This window comes from Oryctolagus cuniculus, chromosome 21 (genome assembly GCF_051225735.1).
Source record: "Oryctolagus cuniculus isolate XC-2025 breed Fujian yellow rabbit chromosome 21, ASM5122573v1, whole genome shotgun sequence".
NCBI classification, from domain to species: domain Eukaryota; kingdom Metazoa; phylum Chordata; class Mammalia; order Lagomorpha; family Leporidae; genus Oryctolagus; species Oryctolagus cuniculus.
In genome coordinates this window covers 23,340,418-23,359,631 of record NC_142887.1, presented here as the reverse complement: position 1 = coordinate 23,359,631, position 19,214 = coordinate 23,340,418, and the positions used below count along the sequence as shown (strand labels likewise).

Here is a 19,214-nt window from a genome sequence, read left to right as displayed (position 1 = left end):
ATGGGAGACCAGGAAAAGCACCTGGCTCCTGGCTCCTGCCATCGGATCAGTGCGGTGCGCCGGCCACATCGCGCTGGCCGCGGCGGCCATTGGAGGGTGAACCAACGGCAAAGGAAGACCTTTCTTTCTGTCTCTCTCTCTCTCACTGTCCACTCTGCCTGTCAAAAAAAAAAAAAAAAAAAAAAAAAAGACAAGCAGTCTGGCCTTCCAGGCAGGTGGGACTGACGTCCACAGAGGCTGAGCCCCTCAAAGCAACCTGAATCGTCAGTAAGCACCTCCTACCCGCCAACGCTGTGCAGGTTCTTAGCAGACTCTGTTCCAGTAAACCACCCACCAGACAAGTTCAGTCAAATGCCCATTTGACAGATGAACACACTGGGACTGAGTTGATTTAACTTGCCCGTGGTCACCCGGCCAGCACTCAGTGGGGCTGAGACTGGGACCCAAGTCTGTCTGATTCCAAAGCTCTTTCTGTGCCCCCCCCCCCCGCCCCCAGCTTCCTGCTTTTATTCCAGCTTGGCCTCCGCAGCTTGGCCATTGTTCTTTGGTTCTGGAACTTTCTATCTGGCCTCTCAAGGGGGTCCACCTAGTCTCCTTGGCTAACCGCAGCGTGTACCAGGCCTCTTTCCCAGGCTCGCGGTGCGCAAACGTGCCTCTTCCTGCCTTTGTGGCCCAGAGACAAAGCGTCTGTTTTCTTTCTTTCCCCCTTGTCTTCCTGGACTCAGAGGTAGGCCTTCAGCAAATGACTCCAAGGCCAGCTCTAGAAAACAGTCAGGGCACGCCTCCGAGGCTTCTTTTACGCCTGCGTGGATTCTCCTGAGGAAGCACAAGCCCCGGGCAGGGCCCGGGATGATTCGGATGAACCCTGTCCAAGTATGAGCCCAAGTCCCGCCCCTGCCAGCCCCAACCACGGATTCTGTCCATCACCCCCGGCTTCGCGAAGGCTCCTCCCAGAAGACAAGCACCGCGGTGAAGCCGCAGGGGAACAGGGGCGTGTGTGGATTTTCCGGTTCATTGGAAATCTTTGAAGGGACGGTTTGAGAGGGGAGGCTTGCTTGTTGAAAGAGTAAACTATTAAGGCGCACAAACCCCACGCTAGGCATGGCCACACCCACGTCGGCGCACGGTGGTCCCTGTTTCACAGAGGTTCCCAGAGGTCCCACAGCCGGGCAGTGGCAGAAGCGGGACCGTGAGGTTCTCTGCGGGGGTGCGAGTGTTCCTGTGCCAACTCCACCCTCACACGGGACATCTCGGCCCCCTGAGAGGCGCTGTCGAGGGTGCACCTACTACGCACCTGCGCCAGGTGGGGCGCTCCCTCCAACCTCGTAGCAAGCCCGGGCTGCTCCCCAGCCAGGGCGGGGCAAGCCCGGCTCCAGCTCTTCAGCGCAGCTTGTGCGCAGGCGCCCACCCCTCCGGGCACAGCAAACACTCAGTGGAGAAAAGCCCAAAGCCCCCAGATTACCCAGGAGTCACCCTGTTGGACGTGCTCCGATGCAGCAGGGAATGGCCCTTCCTGCATTTGGTCTCCGAATCAGCTGGGGAAGTCTGGTCCTGCCGATGGCACCGACAGGTGACACGGGGCAGTGAGCTCCAGGAGGGTCCAAGGCCAGGCCCAGGGTCACACAGCACACAAGTGACACGCAGGAAGTCGTGAGCAGGGCCCGAGTGTCACAAACCCCACACCCGTAACAACGATGCCACCAAAGTGGCAGACAGAGCAAGGCAGAGAAAGAGAGACGGAGAGAAACAGGCAGAGGAGTAAACCATTAAAGGACAATTCTCTCACTGGGCCAAGTCCTTCCTTCCAGGGGCTGAGCTGGGGTCTGTCTCATAAATCCAAGCCACCACCCCCACCCCCAGAGGAGTGCGGGCCCACAAGAGACAGAGACGTCCTGTGAACAAGATCAGCGCCCTGCTCACAACCTGGCCCTCTAGCCTGGGTTTGCACCTGTCTGCTTCATTGCTGTGCAGCCCAGAGTGAGTCACCCTCACACACCCTCTCTGGGCCAGCTGAGGGCTGCGGGCTCCTGCACCTGGGAGATCTCAGGGACCTCAGGGCTCAGAGGGCTGGCTCAGGGCTCCCTCCCTAGGTGCTGTTGCCCTTGGGGCCGGGATGAACCCAAGGAAGGAGCTGCCTGTGCCCTGGCAGAGGCTCCATGAACTGGGCAGACCGAGTCACAGGGCAGAAGTGTGAGACGCCAAGCCCTCTCTCCACGTCCAGCCCTGGCAGCGATGGGGCGTCCCTGACGTTAATGGGAAGTTCTGCAGAAAGCATTTGCCAGGAGCTGGGCTGGATGAAGTCCTGGCCCTGACTCTGCCACTCTCTCGCTGTGCATCCCCAAGCCAGTGTCTCTCCCTCTCTGGGTCCAGCCCCACCTCTATCAACCACAGCTAAGTCTGGCTTGTCAACCCTTGGCTGGCCTCCCAAGCCCCACAGAGCCTGCCTGAGCGAGATTTAGGCCACTCTCGCCAAACCTGAGGTTCGCGGCCAGCAGGCAAACCCACCCACCACCTCGGGTTCCCACGGCCCCTTCCTTTGGCAAGCGTATGAGGGCCTCGCCTTGGCTCAGTGACAAACACAACATGCACACGGCAGGGACACTTGGGCGTCCCGGGAGAGCGAGCGCAGACGAAGCAGGTGCCGGCTAATCCTCCCTAAAAATAGGTGGCAGGAGCATTTGTGCCAGGGGGGCCGGAACAGCCTCGGTAAGAGACAAATCCACAGGCGCGACAAGGCCTGTGCACGCGCGGGCCCATGGAGACGTCCAGTGCACACGTCCTCCTGCCTCCGGAGGCAGAGTGGCCCAGCGGCCAGGGCGCCTGGCGCGGGGAACAGGAAGTGCTGGGCTTTGATTGACAAGGATCCTGGGGAAGCAACTGCCCTGGGTTCACGGATGGGAGCCCCTGCTGCTCTAACAGTTTAAGAAACGTAAGAGGCTTACGAGGTCTGGCGGCTCCGAGTCCGGCTGCCTTTTCCTCAAGGAAGAAAACCGCTGTTGGCTGCGGGCGGAGAAGCGGCGGAAAGATTCCCGGCCCCGGGAAGCCAGGTGTCGGAAGGAGGAGGTGCGCTTGAAGCCAGGCCGGCTGGGGGGCTCTCCGCTCGTCCGTTCGTGGCCCACCGTGGTGGTCACCAAATGCAGGGCCTCCTGGAAGGACCTCCTCACGGTCCCCATCCATTGGGTCACGTGGGTCTGGGCCACCGTGAGTTTGTCTCCCAAGTAATCCATGGGGCCAGCCGGGAGGAGGAGGCAGGCGGAGGCGAGAGAAGGAGCAACGCGGCTGGAACGCCAGCGTCCTCTCGCCTCTTTCTAGGACGTGCCGCCCGTGGAAGTTCTGTGTTCGCCTGGCTCAGCCCAAGCAAGGGTGAGTAAACATTGCGGAGCCGGCAGCCGGTGGCGTCGGAGGTCTTGCTGAGAACGCAGAGGCGCTGGGAGGCCGCCCCTCCGGAGTTGTACACACACGCCAGGCGGTCCAGCCTCCAGCTCCCAGCGAGCGCTCGCCAGGCTGGATCGGTGGAGCTTGGAGGAATCCCAGGTCGGCAGCCGCACTGGCTCCGGGCGGGCGTGACAGAGGTGGGAGGGGGAGAGGGGGTGACGGCCGGCACCCCTGGTCTCGCTCTCCTGATTCAGGTAGGCGGCCCCTCGACAGCGCACACAGCCAGGTCCCAGGCGTGGGCAGGCTGCCCCCCACCGACACTCCCCGGCTGGGCCCCCCCCCCCCAGGCTCACCTGACCCGTGCAGGTTCCCTGCCGTCTGGCTGGAGACTTCAGACCTGTCTGGCGGCAGGCAGCTGGCTCATTTCCGGAGACAGCGGCCACCAGGGCCCCCGGGTCCCCTGGCTGAGCAGCCCCGGATGACATCAGCCCCCTGTCTCAGCGAGGGGCTCCAGCTGCCCAGGAATGCGGGAGGGGCCTCGGCGAGGTGGCCGCCCAGGGAGCTGACGTCTGCCCCCATTTTTTCCCCCCCAAGTCCCAACTCGCTCAGTGTCCCTCGGGGCTGATGGTGACTTCACGTGCCCGGCAGCCTCCCCAGGGCTGTGCCTCCTTCCCCGCGGGCGCAGGCGGAAGCGCAGGGGCACGTGTGGGCATGTGCGTGCGCGTGTGGGTGCGTAGATGCCGGGAGCTGGCAGGCCGGGGAAGCTGGAAGAGTTGGGGACCGGCTTCTGCCCCTGGGGTTCCAGGCAGCGTCCCGGGACCTGGGCCCGGCTGTCAGTCTCGCTTCCCTCTGGCCACCAGTCTCTCCGCCTCGCCCCTCCCTCTGCCCGTGTCTCAATTTCCATTCGCTCCTCTCTCTCTCCCTGGCTCCTCCCCCTCTGTCTTTCGCCTCCCCAGCTTTCTCTCCCACCCTCCCTGGAAGGCAACACCAAGCCAGGTGACACAGCCCCCAAGGTGCCCCCAGGAAGCACTGGGGAGTGGGGGGACCTGTGTTTCAGTAGAAGCTGCGTTGCCATAGCAACCCCGGGGCCCAGCATCTGCCCCATCCTAGGCAGGCAGGCTCTCTCAGCACAGGGAGCAGTGGGAGTGATTCATGGTTTACACCCAGATCACGTGAGCTCACTGGGTTTTAACCCTTATGACGCTGGAGTACTTGGAGTGGAGGTGGGGGTAGGGGATGACAAGATGGCAGCCCCCGGTGGCTGGGGGCACCACGCACTTGTTGGAGAAGCCTTCTGCCTCCTGCAGGGCTCTGTGCCCTCCTGCGGACTCAGAGAGGTGGACTGACTTGCCCGAGGTCACACAGCAAGCACTCCAGCCCTGCGCGCTCAGAAGCTGCTCCCTGCCCGCCTGGCCCAGAGTCTGGGCTCGGTAAATATTGTGTGGACGCGGAGCCCAAGTCTGAAACCCCAAGCGGTACAGCCGCCCCCTGCGTTCTCGCCGCCAACACCTCACCTCCGCGCTGAGCAAATATTTGTCTCTAGGCCGGCCAGAGGGCTGTTGCGCTTGTTCATCCCTGCACTCATGCACTTAATGGACATTCAGAGAGGGCTGGCGCTGGACACAGAATAGGAAGGTCTTGCTATGGGCGTGCTTAGAGCCCAGCAGGGGCCGGTGGCTTCTATTTACTGAGAAGCTACCTGAGCACCCAATAACATCCGCGGCATTCACGAGGATTAACTCACGAATTCTCCCATGAACCCACTTGACAGAGGAGAAGACTGAGGCCTGAGGGCTGAAGTCATCTACCAAGGTCATCCAGCCGGAGAGATGGCCACACTCTGGTGTGTTTCCCTCTCTCACAGCCCATCTAGCAAACTGGTCTCTGTCCCCAGAAGCGAGAGGGTGAGGCCTCCAAAGCTGGGGTGTAAGAGGGGGCACAGCCGCCCCTCCCCGCTCTCTGAGATGTGCTGGGAGAGCCGCCGCCATGTTGTGAAGATACTCAAGTAGCCCACTGGGGAAACCCCCAGGCAGGGAGACGGAGGCCCCCAGCCAGCATGGGTCCCCTGTCCCCTGCCAGGCCCTGAGGTGACCGCAGCCCTGGCCAATGTCTCCGCCACAACCTCACGGGAAACCCCAGAGGCAGAGCCGCCCAGCCAAACTGCTCCAAAATCCCCGTCCGCTAAAAACCACAAGAAGTACAAATGCCCGGGGGGCAGCGGAGTAGCTGGCCCAGGGGGAGGGAGGCAGTTTCCAGGGGTGGGCGAGGGGCCGTCCGAGCAGCCGGCGTGCTCAGTATGCGAGAAGGCACGACCCCGTCACGCAGAGGAGCAAACCCCCACCGGCCCAGACCCCATCTCCACCCCCCACCCAGGACCCAGGGCTTCCAGCTGCCCCACGCAGTAGCTCCTGCTCTGAACAGGTGACCGCACAGCCCTGCTCCCGGGTGGAGCAGGGACAGACATGAGAAAGAACCGAGTCGTCCCCACCTGTGCCCAGGAAAGCCACACCTGAAGCAAGGCGGGCGCTGGACAGGCACACAGCTTTGGACACAAAGAGGAGGAGTCGGGAGGCAGGAAGGCGGTACCTCACAGCCAGAGGTGGAACACCTTTGAAATAACCACACCCAGGGCTGGCGATGCTGCCGCACGCGACCCCGTCACACACCCCTCAGCACGCAGAAACGAATATCGGTGTCGATTTCCTAAAGGAAGCACAGCACCCTGGATCGAAGTCTTAAAAGTTGGGGTGAAGGCCCAGCACCACGACGCACTAAGTTAATCCTCTGCCTGCGGCACCGACATCCCATATGGGTGCTGGTTCTAGTCCCGATTGCTCCTCTTCCAGTCCAGCTCTCTGCTGTGGCCCGGGAGTGCAGTGGAGGATGGCCCAGGTGCTTGGGCCCTGCACCCCGTGGGAGACCAGGAGAAGCACCTGGCTCCTGGCTTCGGATAGGCGCAGCGCTGGCCGTAACGGCCACTTGGGGAGTGAACCAGCGGAAGGAAAACCTTTCTCTCTGTCTCTCTCACTGTCTATAACTCTACCTGTCAAATAAATAAATAAAATATTTAAAAAAAAAAAGTTGGGGTGAGCATTTGGTGCATTGGGGAAAATGTTTCTTGGGACCCCCGTACCCCATCTCAGAGTCCCTGGGTTGGAGCCCAGGCTCTGATTCCTGCCAATGCGCACCCTGGGAGGCGGCAGACTCACCTGACCCTAACCGCAGCTCTGGACTTGCAGTCAGTACAACATCGTGCTGAACGGGGTGGAGACCCGCGTCTCGCGCTTACTAGCTGGGCGTCCCTCGCGGGTTACTTAGCCTCTCTGCTTTTCAGAAATGCGTCACTGCGCTCTTCACTGGCACTGATCTGCTGCTTTTCTAGCAGGTGGACCTGTCCAGCAGCCCCTGCGGTGCCGGCTACGGGAGGCTCCCACGTTCACCCTGCCCCGGAGCGCTTGCCCAGGACGACACTAACCCCGCGCAGCACACACCACGAAACCCTGGGCTCCTGCTTCACTCCAGAGCTCCCCCTGCCTCGGGCTGAAGGCTGCGACCCTGCCCGGGGCCTCAGGGCTTCTCCATCAGTCCCTGTGCGAGACTCCCCAGGCCACCTCTGCCTCCACCCCACCTCCACCACCAGCATATACGCATCAGATGACATCACCGGATGACATCAGCCGCTCCTCTCAGCAATGCCTGAGGTTTGTGCAGGGATTCCTACTCCCATTGTGCAGATGCAAACATCGGGGCCCCAAGGCGTTAAGCCCCCAGATGGCATCACGCAGCTACCACGCCTCGGAGTGTGCCACCCCCAGACTCGCGCCCCTGCCGAGGTGGGAGGAGCCCCGGCCTCAGCCAAGTCAGTCTGGATGACAGCCAGGTGTGCAGGACCGCCCGGCTCCGCCTCCTTCCACAAGGAGGGAAAGGGGAGCTGAGGAGCCGGCCGCGTGCTGGCTCCCCGGGGCCTCCTTCAGGTATGGTGGGATCTGGCAGGGTAACTATAAATAGCGCCACTCCCTGAAAACTGGGGCAGCGCGAGCACTGCTCCCCCCACAGCACCACCCCTGGGAGCTGCTTCTGCAAACCCTTCTGTCCTCTCCAGGAAGCCTGGGATACTGCCGGGCACCAAAAAGGAAAGGAAACAACTCTTACATAATTAAGCCGAAAAATTAAAGTAAAAACCCACCACACTGAGAAGCTGCTGAGCTACAGGAGACAAGAGAATTCCATCTGGGGCTGGCGCTGTGGTGCAGCAGGCTAAGCCTCCGCCTGCAGTGCAGGCATCCCATACGGGTGCTGGTTCTAGTCCTGGCTGCTGCACTTCCCATCCAGCTCTCTGCTGTGGCCTGGGGCAGCAGTGGAGGATGGCTCAAGTCCTTGGGCCCCTGCACCCACGTGGGAGACCTGGAAGAAGCTCCTGGCTTTGGATTGGCCAAGCTCCAGCCATTGCAGCCATCTAGGGAGTGAATCAGCGGATGGAAGACCTTTCTCTCTCTCTCTCTCTCTCTCTCTCTCTGTCCATAACTCTGCCTCTCAAATAAATAAATAAAATCTTAAAAAGAAAGAGAATTCCATGTGCACTGTGAGGTGGGCACAGACACCCAGTTCCAGACAAGCATGTGCCATTACAGGAATTGGCACATGCAGGTCATTCATTCATTCAACAAACATGTGCAGGTCTGTGCTGGCTCTGAGGGGACCTGTGGTCTGTGAAGAGCTCAGTGTACCCGTCTGATTCTCAGCCAGCAGGGGGCAAGGGAGCCCCAAAAGACCTCACACCCGAGCTACGCCAGAAGTCTGGTACAAGCTTGCACGCTTTCAAAGATCGCCAATGAGGTAGAAGAAAAACATAAAGAACAACTGCAATACAAGTGCCAAGGGCTGTGACAGGGAAGTGACTAAGGCGCTATCAGAACAGAAAATGAGAGGATAAGCTTCACCAAAAAGGTAGAAGGTTGAGGGACAAAGAGCAAAGGGAAGATGGTTTATTGAGGCCTTTCGACTGTGAGAGGCACATCTGTGTGGGGTTTTGAAGGATGAATAGGAGTACTCTGAGTGGACTGAAAAAGAAAACAGCACAGGCAAAGGCCAGGAGAGGGCACCACACCAGTCTTGCCTTAGAGGTTCTGCACACACTCTCTCCCTGCTGAGGGGTCCCTCCCCCTCCTCTCCCATATCTCCTGGACCTTCCCCACCCCCAAGCCAACCGTTAGCCTTGGCCAAATCTCCCCCAGGAGGCCTCCCTTCTAGAACCCTCTTCTCATCCTGCTTCCTAGGAAACTGGACATTCCCAGACTGCACATCCTGGCTGCCCGCACAGCTCCCCTCAGGGAAGCCTCACAACAGCCCTGCGGGGCAGAACCTGTCAGTAGCCGTCCCCCACTCCGCAGAGGAGGGTACTGGGCTTAAAGAGCCGAAGGCGCGCGCCCAAGGCCACCGAGCTGGCAGGTGCAGCTCTGGGCCTGAAGCCGCGTCTGTGTGACCCCCAAGTCCTCAAGGAGCTCCTTCCCGCCCCCTCCCAGGGTGAGGCCTGACCCGACACATCCTCTGTGACCCTCCCAATGGCCAGCCCCGCCCACAGGCGTGCGACTTGGGTGACGTGGGCGACTCTCCTCCTCCCTGCTCTGGGCTGGCCCCTGGATCAGGAAACACCTCCAGAAACATCTGCCCAGCTGGGTGTCCAGCAGCTTCCTTCCTGGCCTGCTGGCCTGGAGAACAGTTCCTGGGACCACCCGCAGGGGGAACAGCAGAGCTGCAGGGCTGGCCATGGCTCAGGTCTCCCTTGTGCCACGGGAAACAGGATGCCGACCAGAGACGCACCTGGGCTGATCCAAGCCCAGCACACTCAGGAAGCAGCGGCCGCGAGGGGTGAACCTGACGGCCACGACGGGAGGTGTTCTGAGAAACGTGCAGTCAGGCCTGTGGCTGGGCAAGCATCACAGACTGTCCTTACAGAGGGGCCGGCGCTGTGGCGTAGCAGGTTAAGATGCTGCCCACAATGCCCGCATCCCATATGGGCGCTGGTTCGAGTCCTGGCTGCTCCTCTTCCAATCCAGCTCCCTGCTAATGCACCAGAGAAAGCAACAGAAGATGGCCCAACAGCTTGGGCCCCTGCACCTGCATGGGAGACCCAGAGGAAGTCTCTGGTTCCTGGCTTCAGCCTGGCCCAGCCCCAGATTTTGTGATCATTTGGGAAGTGAACCAGCGGATGGGAGACCTCTCCCCAGGCGATGACCTGATGCGACCACCACCGTGTACGTCGCCAGTCGTTGGCCCAAATGGATCACACTGTGCACGACTGTGGTCTAGTGTAACTCATTACCACCTCATTCCTCAAATCACAGCCCGAGGCAGGCAGGACCGGAAGCTTCTCAGTAAAACAAAGCATTGGGCCCTGGGGAGGGGCTGAGTGTGCCACCCTCTGAGGACCCTTGACAAGGCCGGTGGCCTCGTGTCTCACTCGTTCCCCTGGCTTCTCTGAACACCCCAGACAAACCGGACAAACTGTCAACCTGGGGCATGCTACGCCGTCTTCACCCAACCCTTGGCACATGGCTAGGACACACCATTCCACGCCTTCCTTACCTGCTTCCTGCATAACTCGGCTGAAACACGCCCTCCTTCAAGAAGTCTCCCGTGATTCCTTCTGCCCATGGGGGGCCACCCAGGGGTTCCCGCCCTGCCTATGTTACCCATCGATCTCCCCCACTGAGACGCTGAGCCCACAGGTGACAGGGATGCAGCCTGTGCACCCCTGGGGCCCAGCACCCGCGGCAGGAGCTCGACCTGACTGACTGTCCCTGGAAGAAAGGCGTTACGCAGGCTTGAACCCAAGACACAGAACTCTCAGAATTCCTCTCGCTGGGCTTGTTTCCAAGGCAACAAGGAAAAGAACTCTGATAAGGGGGGAAAAAATAGAAATGGCTTCAGCTCGCAAGTGAATCCCAGATTATTTATAAACCAAGCCCAAGACCAGCTCCTTGTAGTCATTTGTCACCCTTCTTCTTCCGACAGCCGTTTGCACGACCCAAGGTCTCCGTAATGAACCTTGGGAGGAGGCTCACCTAGAGAAGGAAGCGTTCTAGAAACAGCCAGAAACTCTAGACAGGCCCACTCAGCGCCAGTGGGAAGGAGCGTCAGCAGCCCCGGCCCGGGGAGGCCCGCCTGCCAGGGCAGCGCCTCTCCAAACAGCTGTGCGCTAAATGAGGCTGCAGGCAACAGACGGCCGAGGGCCCTGCCCTGGCCCACGATCCCCGGGCAGCTGGGGCGCCGGGCTGGGTTCTCCGTCTCGTCCACCCTCTCCGTCCACTACAGCATCTGCACATCCCCAGCGCCACACAGCAAGATGTCCTTGGGGAATGAGTAGTCAGAACCAGGATGAGCGACAGAGGACATACTCAAAGAAACTGACTTTAAAAAAAAAAAAGATTTACTTATTTATTTTGAAAGGCAGAGTTACAGAGAGAGGGAGGGAGGGAGAGAGAGACAGACAGAGATCTCCCACCACTGGTTCACTCCACAGAGGGCCAGCAGCCAGGACACGACCTGACACCTGACGTCCATGTGGGATGCTGGCATCGCAGGCAGTAGCTTTTCCCACTATGCCATAGCGCCAGCCCCGGAAATTTACTTCTAGCAGCGAACTTGTATGCCTGGCTGAACCGCCCACTCTGCAGCACCCCAAGATTTTAAGGGTGTCTGTGCACACAACAAAAGACAGGGAGAATGGGCAGAAGGTCTTCCTGTCCCGGCTCTGTCCCTTCCCTCCTTTCCAACTCCAACAAGCGCTTTGTCGTGCACCTGCCAAGTGTCGGGCACTGGAGAGACCATGAATGACAGACCCAGCGCCTGGCCTGCGGAGCTGTTTTATGGGGGGGGGGGGGGGTGCAGTGACACCTGGGGCTCTCGTTGGCTGAGGGCCTGCCGCGTGTCCTGGCTCACCTCGCCGGCTGAGGTCCAAGTGCATCCCTCAAATTCCACAGGTTGGAAACTTCATTCCCAGCACAACAGCGGGGGAGCTGGGGCTTCGGGGGAAGGTCTAGGTCAGGCGTGGATCCACGTCGCCGTGACTGGGGCCAGTGGGCACGTTCTGGCCACCTCTTCCACTCCGAGAGGACCTGCCATGCCTCTTGCCCTTCCCCCTTGCCGACACGTGGGGAGACAGCGAGACGGCCCACCCCACATCCACCGTCTCCGTCCCGTCCACTCCGCCTGCAGAACGCTGCGGGCCACAGTTCTGTCCTTTATACGCTCCTGTCTCAGGTGCTCTATGACAGCAGCACCGAGAGCAAAGATGGACAGCCAGGACAGACACACTGTGCGGTGCAGACGGGGAGACAGCAGCTCCGAAAGCTGCCACGACCAGTCCAGGTTCCACGGCTGTAGCCACGATGACCCTTGGCCTGGCTGAGCCCCGAACCTGGGTGTGCTCCCAACCACCAGGCCAGGCTACTCCTGGGAGCACCCCAGTGTGTGCCAGCTGGAATGTGGGGTGCAGCAGATGGGGAGACAGCAGGCAGAGCCTTGCCCTGTGTCCTACTCCCCCTCTTCTTTCTCCGCTCCCCACTCCTGGCATTCAACTTGGCCACGGACCTCGATTAAAGCCCGAGAGGGTGAAAAGCAAGTGGGGGGGGGGGGTGCCCACAGCTCCAGTGCTCATATTTTGCAGAAGAAATGGCCCCCTCCAAGGCCAAAGCAGCTTTCAATCAAACACTACAAGACCACTGTTGCTATTTCCCATGTGCTGACAGTGAGCCGGGCCCCACTGCATCTCATGCCCCCCTCACAAGGGAGCACAGGTTAGGGCAGGGCTCCTGAGGCCTGCTGCCGGGGCTCTGCAGCTCCTTGCTGTGTGTCCCTGGGCAAGCGGCTTGCCTTCTCTGAGCCTCAGCTTCTTTATCTTTAAAAAGAGACAAGGCAGTCCCCTCCTGGGGCCAGCATCGGGGCGCAGTGGGTTACGCCGCCACCTACGGCACTGGCATCCAATATGGTAGCACCAAATTGCATCCTGGCTGCTCCACTGCCAATCCAGCTCCCTGCACCTGGGAAAACAGCACAAGGCGGCCTGACTGTTTGGGCCCCTGCCGCCCACATGGGAGACCCAGATGGAGTTTCAGGCTCCTGGCTTCAGGCCTGGCCATTGCGACCATTTGGGGAGCAATCCAGCAAGTGGAAGATCGATCTCTCTCTCTCTCTCTCTCTCTCTCTCTCTCTCTCCACTCTGTCTCTGCCTCTCAAATAAATAAATAAATCTTTAAAACAAGAAAAAGTCCTGTTCTTGCCAGGGGTTGGTCACGTTGCGTGGCCTGACCACCTCATGGACCCAGAACAACTGCCCCATTGCACAGATGAGAAAACCACGGCTGAAAGACGGAAGGCGGGAGGCTGGGCAGCCATGCAGTGGCCAAGTCTCACCTGGAGGCCTCTGCTCTGCACCGCCCTCCTAGCCGCCGTGGCTTGGTGGGCAAGGGACTGGGCTCCTCTGGCCTCCCACGCCCCACCCGCCTCAGTCCCACCATCCTCTCGTCGCCAAGCTGCTGTGAGTGACAGCAGCGCCGCCTCCGCCCGGGAGCAGCTTTCTCCTGACCCAGCTGGAGGCCCGCCGCCTTGTGCCCGAGTCCCTGTACCACCCACGCTGCTCCGGGAGCCACGCTGTGCTGAGCAGGCCGGGCAGAGAGGGGCGGCCAGGCAGCCTCGGCACCTGGACAAACAGCCCCAGGGGTGCCACAATGGCTCACAGTTCAGGGGCAAGGCATCACCCGGCAGCCTCGGACCCTAGACCAGCCCGGATGTAAACCCTTCTACCCAGCTACATCCTAACACAGAGATCACCCCCCACGCACACCCCAGCAACCCCAACACCCACAGCTCCCCGCAGGCCCTGCACTTCCTGTGCCTGAGCCTTGGCTCAAAGGCCACCTCCTTGGAGAGCAACCACGCCCCCCCCCTCCAAACACAAACCCTCCCTCTCACAGCCCCCGCCCATTTGCACGGCAGTCCTTCTCATGCCCGATGCTTCGCTGCGTGTCTACTCACTCCCGTGTTCCTGAGGGAGGCTCACACAAGGAGAACCTCAGCTTGCATGGTTCTTACTCTGTACGGCTGCCGCCATGCCCGGCACCCGGGAGGCGCTCAGGGTTTGCTGAATGAATGGACGCTGAAGAAGAGAAGGCCAGGGAGGGGAGGGAGCCCTGAGAGGCAAGGACGTGGGGCGGGTGGGCCTTGGCCAAAGACCCAGAGATGAGCGGAGAAGCAGCAGAGGAGGGGGCTGGGAGCCGGAGGAGCCAGAGCCCCCCAGACCCTGTGTGTCTCCAGCGAATCTAAAGACATTCCTGTCTGCACCACAAGACAGCCAGGGATAAGTGAGACCCAGGTCCCCGCCATGTCCCCCTTTGGTGGCCAGGACACGCACGGGCAGCCTGGAAGATGAGGATGGTGGCCCTCACCACCACTCCGGCCCCAGCCGCGCCAGCTTGCTGCAGGCCCCGCGTGGGCTGTGCTGAGAGCGAGCTCCTTCTGGAACTCACAGGCGCCGGGGCTGCTGGGGGGTGTGGGGGGTGTCAGGCTCACCACGCACCCCGCAGAGGCTTCTGTCCTCGGCCGAGACCCAGGGCACGTGCCACGGTCCCCTGAGCGCTTCAGACGTTCTATCCCAAACCCAGCTCAGCTTGCCACCTCCCAGCTGCGGCAGGCTGGGGACAAGTCTGTGCCTGCAGCAACAAATCCTCCTCCTCCTCCCTCTGACCCCAGGCACACCTCCTCCTCCCTCTGACCTCAGGCATGGGTCCAGGGCGGACAGGCTCAGCAGAAAACCTAGCTTTCCTCCTGCCCATGCTGTTACTCTGTTTCCTGTTACTATAACTCTGTTTCCTGTTACTATAATGAAATACCTGAGGCTGAGCATCTTAAAGAGAAAGGGGGCTTATTTAGTCGGGGAGGGTCAAAGGGCAGAGGGGCTGCATCTGCCCTCTGGCTGCGTCACCAGACAGCCGGCGTCACAGTGGGAGACCATCACACGGCCGCATAGGAAGTCAGAGGAGGACAAGATGGGAATCTTTTGGAACAACCTGCTCTGGTGGGAACTAACGGAGTCCCAGGAGAACTACACTAATCCCTTCCCAGGGCAGTGCCCCACGACCTAATCACCTCCCACCCCCCTCAACACGGCCACACTGGGGCCCAGGCCTCCAACACAAACCTTCGGGGACCACTCTCCAACAGGTGCTTCTGCAGGGCTCCATCTGGGTCCGAGATCAACAGACCAGAGACAAGGGAGGAGCAAGCCAATGGCTCACCGGGGAGTTTAGGTCAAGCGAGATCATAAAGGGCTGGGGAGAAGATGGGAGCCCAGATAGGAGGGCAACGGGGGGAGCTGGGGGAGGTGGGCGGGACTACAGGGCACCAGGCTTCCTGGGGCTTGTCCTTCACACATTCCTCCACGCTCCTTTAGACACACATACAACACTGCCACTTTTCTGTTCTGCTCCTGGAAACAGCAATGCGATGCGACACAGAAACTAGACCCCAGGGAGCTCCCCCGTTTCCCAAGAGCCACATGTGCCTCTTCTCAGAGAATCGCCGAGGACACAGCGCAGCGTGGCAGGCTCTGCCACTCAGAGCGGGAACAGGGGCTCAGGGTCACGGGGCTGGAAAGCTGCAGAGCGAGGCCTGGCCCTGGGTGTCTCTGGGCTGCAGGTTGATGCCTGGAGGGAGCCTCCATCAAAGTCTGGAGAAGCATCACCCAAGACCCGGCACCTCACAGGCGTCTCTCCTGTTAACCACGGGACCCCTGCCCTCGGGACCCCCCATAAATAGCTGGTGAGCCAATGAATGGGTCTACAGGGACAGCGGTGCTCAGTGGAAGGAGGGAGGAGCCGGATCCCCATGGCTCCCGACGCAGCCAGGCCACAGGCGCAGGCCACAGCCACTTTAGAAGGCAGGCAGGCACCTCATGGCCACAGGGGACACGGTGAAGCATCTTCTGCACGCTGGTTTTTATTTTCACGGTGGCCTCTCTCCAGGACACGAGACACAGCTTCTTACAAGAACGCCCCAAGCTTCGCCCCGCCTCCCTCGGTCTTTCCAGAAAGAGGAGGAGGCCGGAGAGGCCACGGGGGCAGGGCGAGGGGCTCGGCTGTGTCAGCCTTCAGGAAAATGGATGTGCAAGTGCCTGGCAGCCCCTGTGCGGCTCCATCTGGCCGGGCTTTGCAGTGTGTTCCCTTCCTACCCACACTTCTTACCCCACAGGCTGCGGGGCAGATTCTTCCAGCCATGAGAGGGGTGGCCACTGACCACCACCCCCCACCCAAATCCTTCCAGTCACTGGGCAAAGGGACCCTGGGCATCTACATGGGCCAGGTGCCCCCCCCCCCAACTAGAGGGCTCCCTCTAGAGGGCTCGCAGCCCACCCTGTGTTTATTTTGTGTTTAAAGACTTATTTATTTATTTACTTGAAATGCAGAGCCATGGGCGGGGGTGGGGGGATCTTTCATCCACTGGTTCACTCCCCAAGTGGCCACAACAGCCAGGGCTGGGCCAAGCAGAAGCCAGGAACCTAGAACTCCACCCAGGTCTCCCAAGCACTTGGGCCATCTTCTACTGCTTTCCCAGGTGCATTAGCAGGGAGCTGGATGGGAAGTGGAGCAGCCAGAACTCGAACTGGCGCTCTGAGACCAGATGCTGGCGTCACATGTGTGGCAGCTTAAACCCCTGCGCCACAACACAGACCCATCACCCTGTGCATGAGCTGGGCCTTTCTGCTCCTGCCTCCCTGGGCCTGCAGCCCAAACACCTCACGGAGGCAACAGCAAGTGGCCTACCCAGAGTTTGCACAGAAAAACTCCCATCTCGAGGTCTGAGCTGATGGCTTGATTTCCCCAAAATAGGCATGAGCTCAGCTTCGTCAGATTCCACACAGGAGGGAAACCACGTGGCTTCTGAGACCGGCTTATCTCATGGAACCAGCGAGCAGGACGGCGGCTGCCAGAGGCCGCCGGGGAGGGCCGGCTGGCGGGCGTGGTCGTCACCCAGTTAGAGCCACCGATACGTGTCATATAATCTTGGATGTTCGCATCATAAACCATCCTGACTGATATGATGTCCTGGGAGGGTTGTTACACACCCGCACCCTAAATCACACCATACCCCAGAAGGAGTTCAACCGCTGTCAGTAAAAAATAAATAATAAAACCTGGAAAAGATAGAGGTGAGGAATCGAGGCCGGAGCTGCCCCTTTGTGTGTGGATACAGATGCCGGCACTGAGCGCCCCGGGGTGGCTCCCGTGTCTGTCTTCTGCCTCTGTCCCTTTTGTAACCAAAAACTACCAGGTTGGGGCAGGCGTCTGGCATGGCCGTGGGCTGCAGCTGGGGACACCCTCACCCCACATCCGAGCGCCTGGGTTTGGGTCCTGGCTCTGCTCCCGATTCCAGCTCCCTGCTAATGCTCACCCTGGGAGGCAGCAGGTGAGGGCTCAAGTACTTGGGTCCCTGCCACCCATGGGGGAGACCCAGAAGGAGTTCCCAGCTCCTGGGCAATTAGGGAAGTGAACCAGTGGGCGGGAGACTTCCCTCTGTCTCTCAATACATAAACAAGATGCGTACAACTACCGGGGAGTGGGGACTGACAAGGTGGTCAGAAGCAGTGGGCAGGGACAGTGCCATGTGTGCATGGGGGGCAGGGAGGGTACTGGGCCTCCCCAAGCACACTCAACAAGTTATTTTCAGAGCAGAATAATAACCGCCTCCCCCCGCCCACCCCCAGCACTGTTCTCATTTCAACACGGACTTAATGAGGCCCCTCTAGAAAGGCCTCCTCGGAGCGACTGAACACAGAGCGTGGTGATGAGCTGCCAGCAGCAAGCGTCATTTAACGGGAACTCAGCCACAGAAGCAGGTCAGGGGAGGAGCGGCCTGCGGGAGCCAGGCACGGCGAGAGACAGGAGGCAGGTGCCGCTGTCTCCGGTCGTCCGAGGTTCTGCAGACGGCCCTGGCTGATCTGGGCTCCTCTTGAAAGAAGACGAATCTGAGCCTCAGAGTTGGTTCTCGGGCTGGGGAGCACAGCTGGCCTCAGTCTTCTCCTCCATAAATGGGAACAGTGACAGGGACCGCTGCAATGGGCTTTTGCAAGGGTTAAGCAAGTCGCTGCCTTGAGGTGGCCTAGCGTGGCCTCAGGGCTCAATGACTCACTGTCAGTCACCCTGCTGGCGGATGCACGGCTCGGTCTGAACCCAGGAACTCTCCCGCTTCTGAAGCTTTGTGAATTCTCGTCCCACCGACCTCAGATCCCCATGGGTCTCCCCGCCCACACTCAGCTGGCAACCTCGACCCCACCCTCTCCTGGCCGCTCCATCCGGGAGCCCACCCTGGCTCCCTCCAGCTGCAGGGGCAGAAGGGGCCAGCCCCCCTTCTTGTGCTCTGATGCCATCTCCCCTGCAGACCCAGGGACAGCACCCCTGCATCTGACTCTACACCCTGCACCACCCAGGCCTCCCCCTCTGCTGGGCCGGCCCCACCAGCATCACCATCTGCACACCCAGACAGAGACATCCCACCCACCTGGGAACCAAATGGCATCCAGACGTAGCCCATCCGAACACAGCCCCTGCCCTGGCTCATCGGCTCCCTCCGTATTCTCCCCGGAGGAGGGAAACGGGGCCGCCCAAGCCATTCTCCAGAACACCTGCCTTGGGTCCTCCTTAGCTCCTCTCTCCCTCGCTCCTCCCCTGCATTCCCACAACAGCCCCAACCCGATCGCTTCTCTCCCGTTCCCGCCCGCTGCCAGCGCCTGATCCAAGCCCCCTTTGCCTCTGGCCTCCCCACTCCTCCTCCTCCTCGCACAACCCCCAGCCCAGGCCCCACACAGCAGTCTGCACAAGCTTTATCCTCCTCACCCTGTCAATCAGCATCCTCTGGCACAGCCAGCACGAACTCCAGACACCACACCCCAGGGCCTCTGCACGTGCTGTTCCCTCTCTCCCAGATCCCACACGGTTGGCTCCTTCTGTGAGGTCCCCACTGAGGTGTCAGCCTCTGAAGATCCGTCCAGCCGTCCTTCCTCCCAGCCTCTCTCTCTGCCTCGCTCTTTTCGATTGTCTTCAAATGATTTCATCTTTCACAGGGGAGAACTTCAGAAAGTCTGTGCAGAAGTGAAGCTAAAAGATTGGCTTGTTTTGCTGCAAAAGGACATTGAATTCCATGCAGCTTTTTCTTTTCTTTTTAAGATTTATTTTATTTATTTTAAAGACGGAGTTACAGAGAGAGAGGTCTTCCATCTGCTTGTTCACTCCCCAGATGGCAACAGCTGGAGCTGTGCCAATCTGGGTCTCCCATGTGGGTGCGGGGGCCCAAGGACTTGGGCCATCTTCCACTGCTTTCCCAGGCCATAGCAGAGAGCTGGGTCAGAAGAGGAGCAGCCGGGACTAGAACCGGCGCCCATATGGGATGCTGGTGCTTCAGGCCAGGGCTTTAACCCACTGGACCACAGCACCGGCCCCCCCGTGCAGCTCTTTCATAAAATGCATTGTTTATGGCATTTTTGAAGACCCCCTCACATGCAGGGGCTTCAAAAAATTATTTGCAGTCGCAGGTCTAGTGGAGACCCCATGAAAGGCCGCGATTCTGTGTTACGCCGTAGCCATGGCAACCACAACCCTCAAGTACGAGCGTGCAAGGTCTAGAGGAAGGGGTCCATTCCTTTCCTGGGGGACATTCTTCTAGAATAGGCATCCTCGTTTGGCTCCCAGAGGAAAATGCAAAATGTCACAGACTCCAGCGTAGCACACCGGCTGACAAGAAAAAGCAGTTTTTATTTTTAAAAGTGTGAGCTCCCGTCTGAGAGCAGG

General features: G+C 60.1%; 1 protein-coding gene and 1 long non-coding RNA gene across 16 annotated transcripts in view; one reads left to right on the top strand and one right to left on the bottom strand.

Annotated features, from left to right (window-relative positions):
• Positions 1–19,214, bottom strand: part of KIAA1671 (KIAA1671 ortholog) — a 188,030-nt gene that overhangs the window by 68,933 nt on the left and 99,883 nt on the right. The window contains exon 1 of one of the 5 annotated variants that reach the window (XM_051835477.3): positions 2,943–3,228. The exons of the other annotated variants lie outside the window; for them this stretch is intronic. Within the exon in view, the coding sequence (XP_051691437.1) occupies positions 2,943–3,227 (285 nt within the window). The 5' untranslated portion in view covers position 3,228. Of the gene's footprint in view, positions 1–2,942; positions 3,229–19,214 lie in introns of those variants that run through there. 5 annotated transcript variants of the gene reach the window in all.
• On the top strand, positions 2,740–7,939 carry LOC138847426 (uncharacterized). 11 transcript variants are annotated; one of them, XR_016226995.1, is made up of 4 exons: positions 2,740–3,063; positions 3,313–3,363; positions 6,758–7,076; positions 7,478–7,939. It is a non-coding gene; the product is annotated as an uncharacterized LOC138847426 (long non-coding RNA). The 11 variants fall into 11 exon arrangements; XR_016226996.1 differs by having other exon boundaries at positions 2,742–3,063; positions 6,761–7,076; XR_016227002.1 differs by having other exon boundaries at positions 2,924–3,063; positions 6,761–7,349.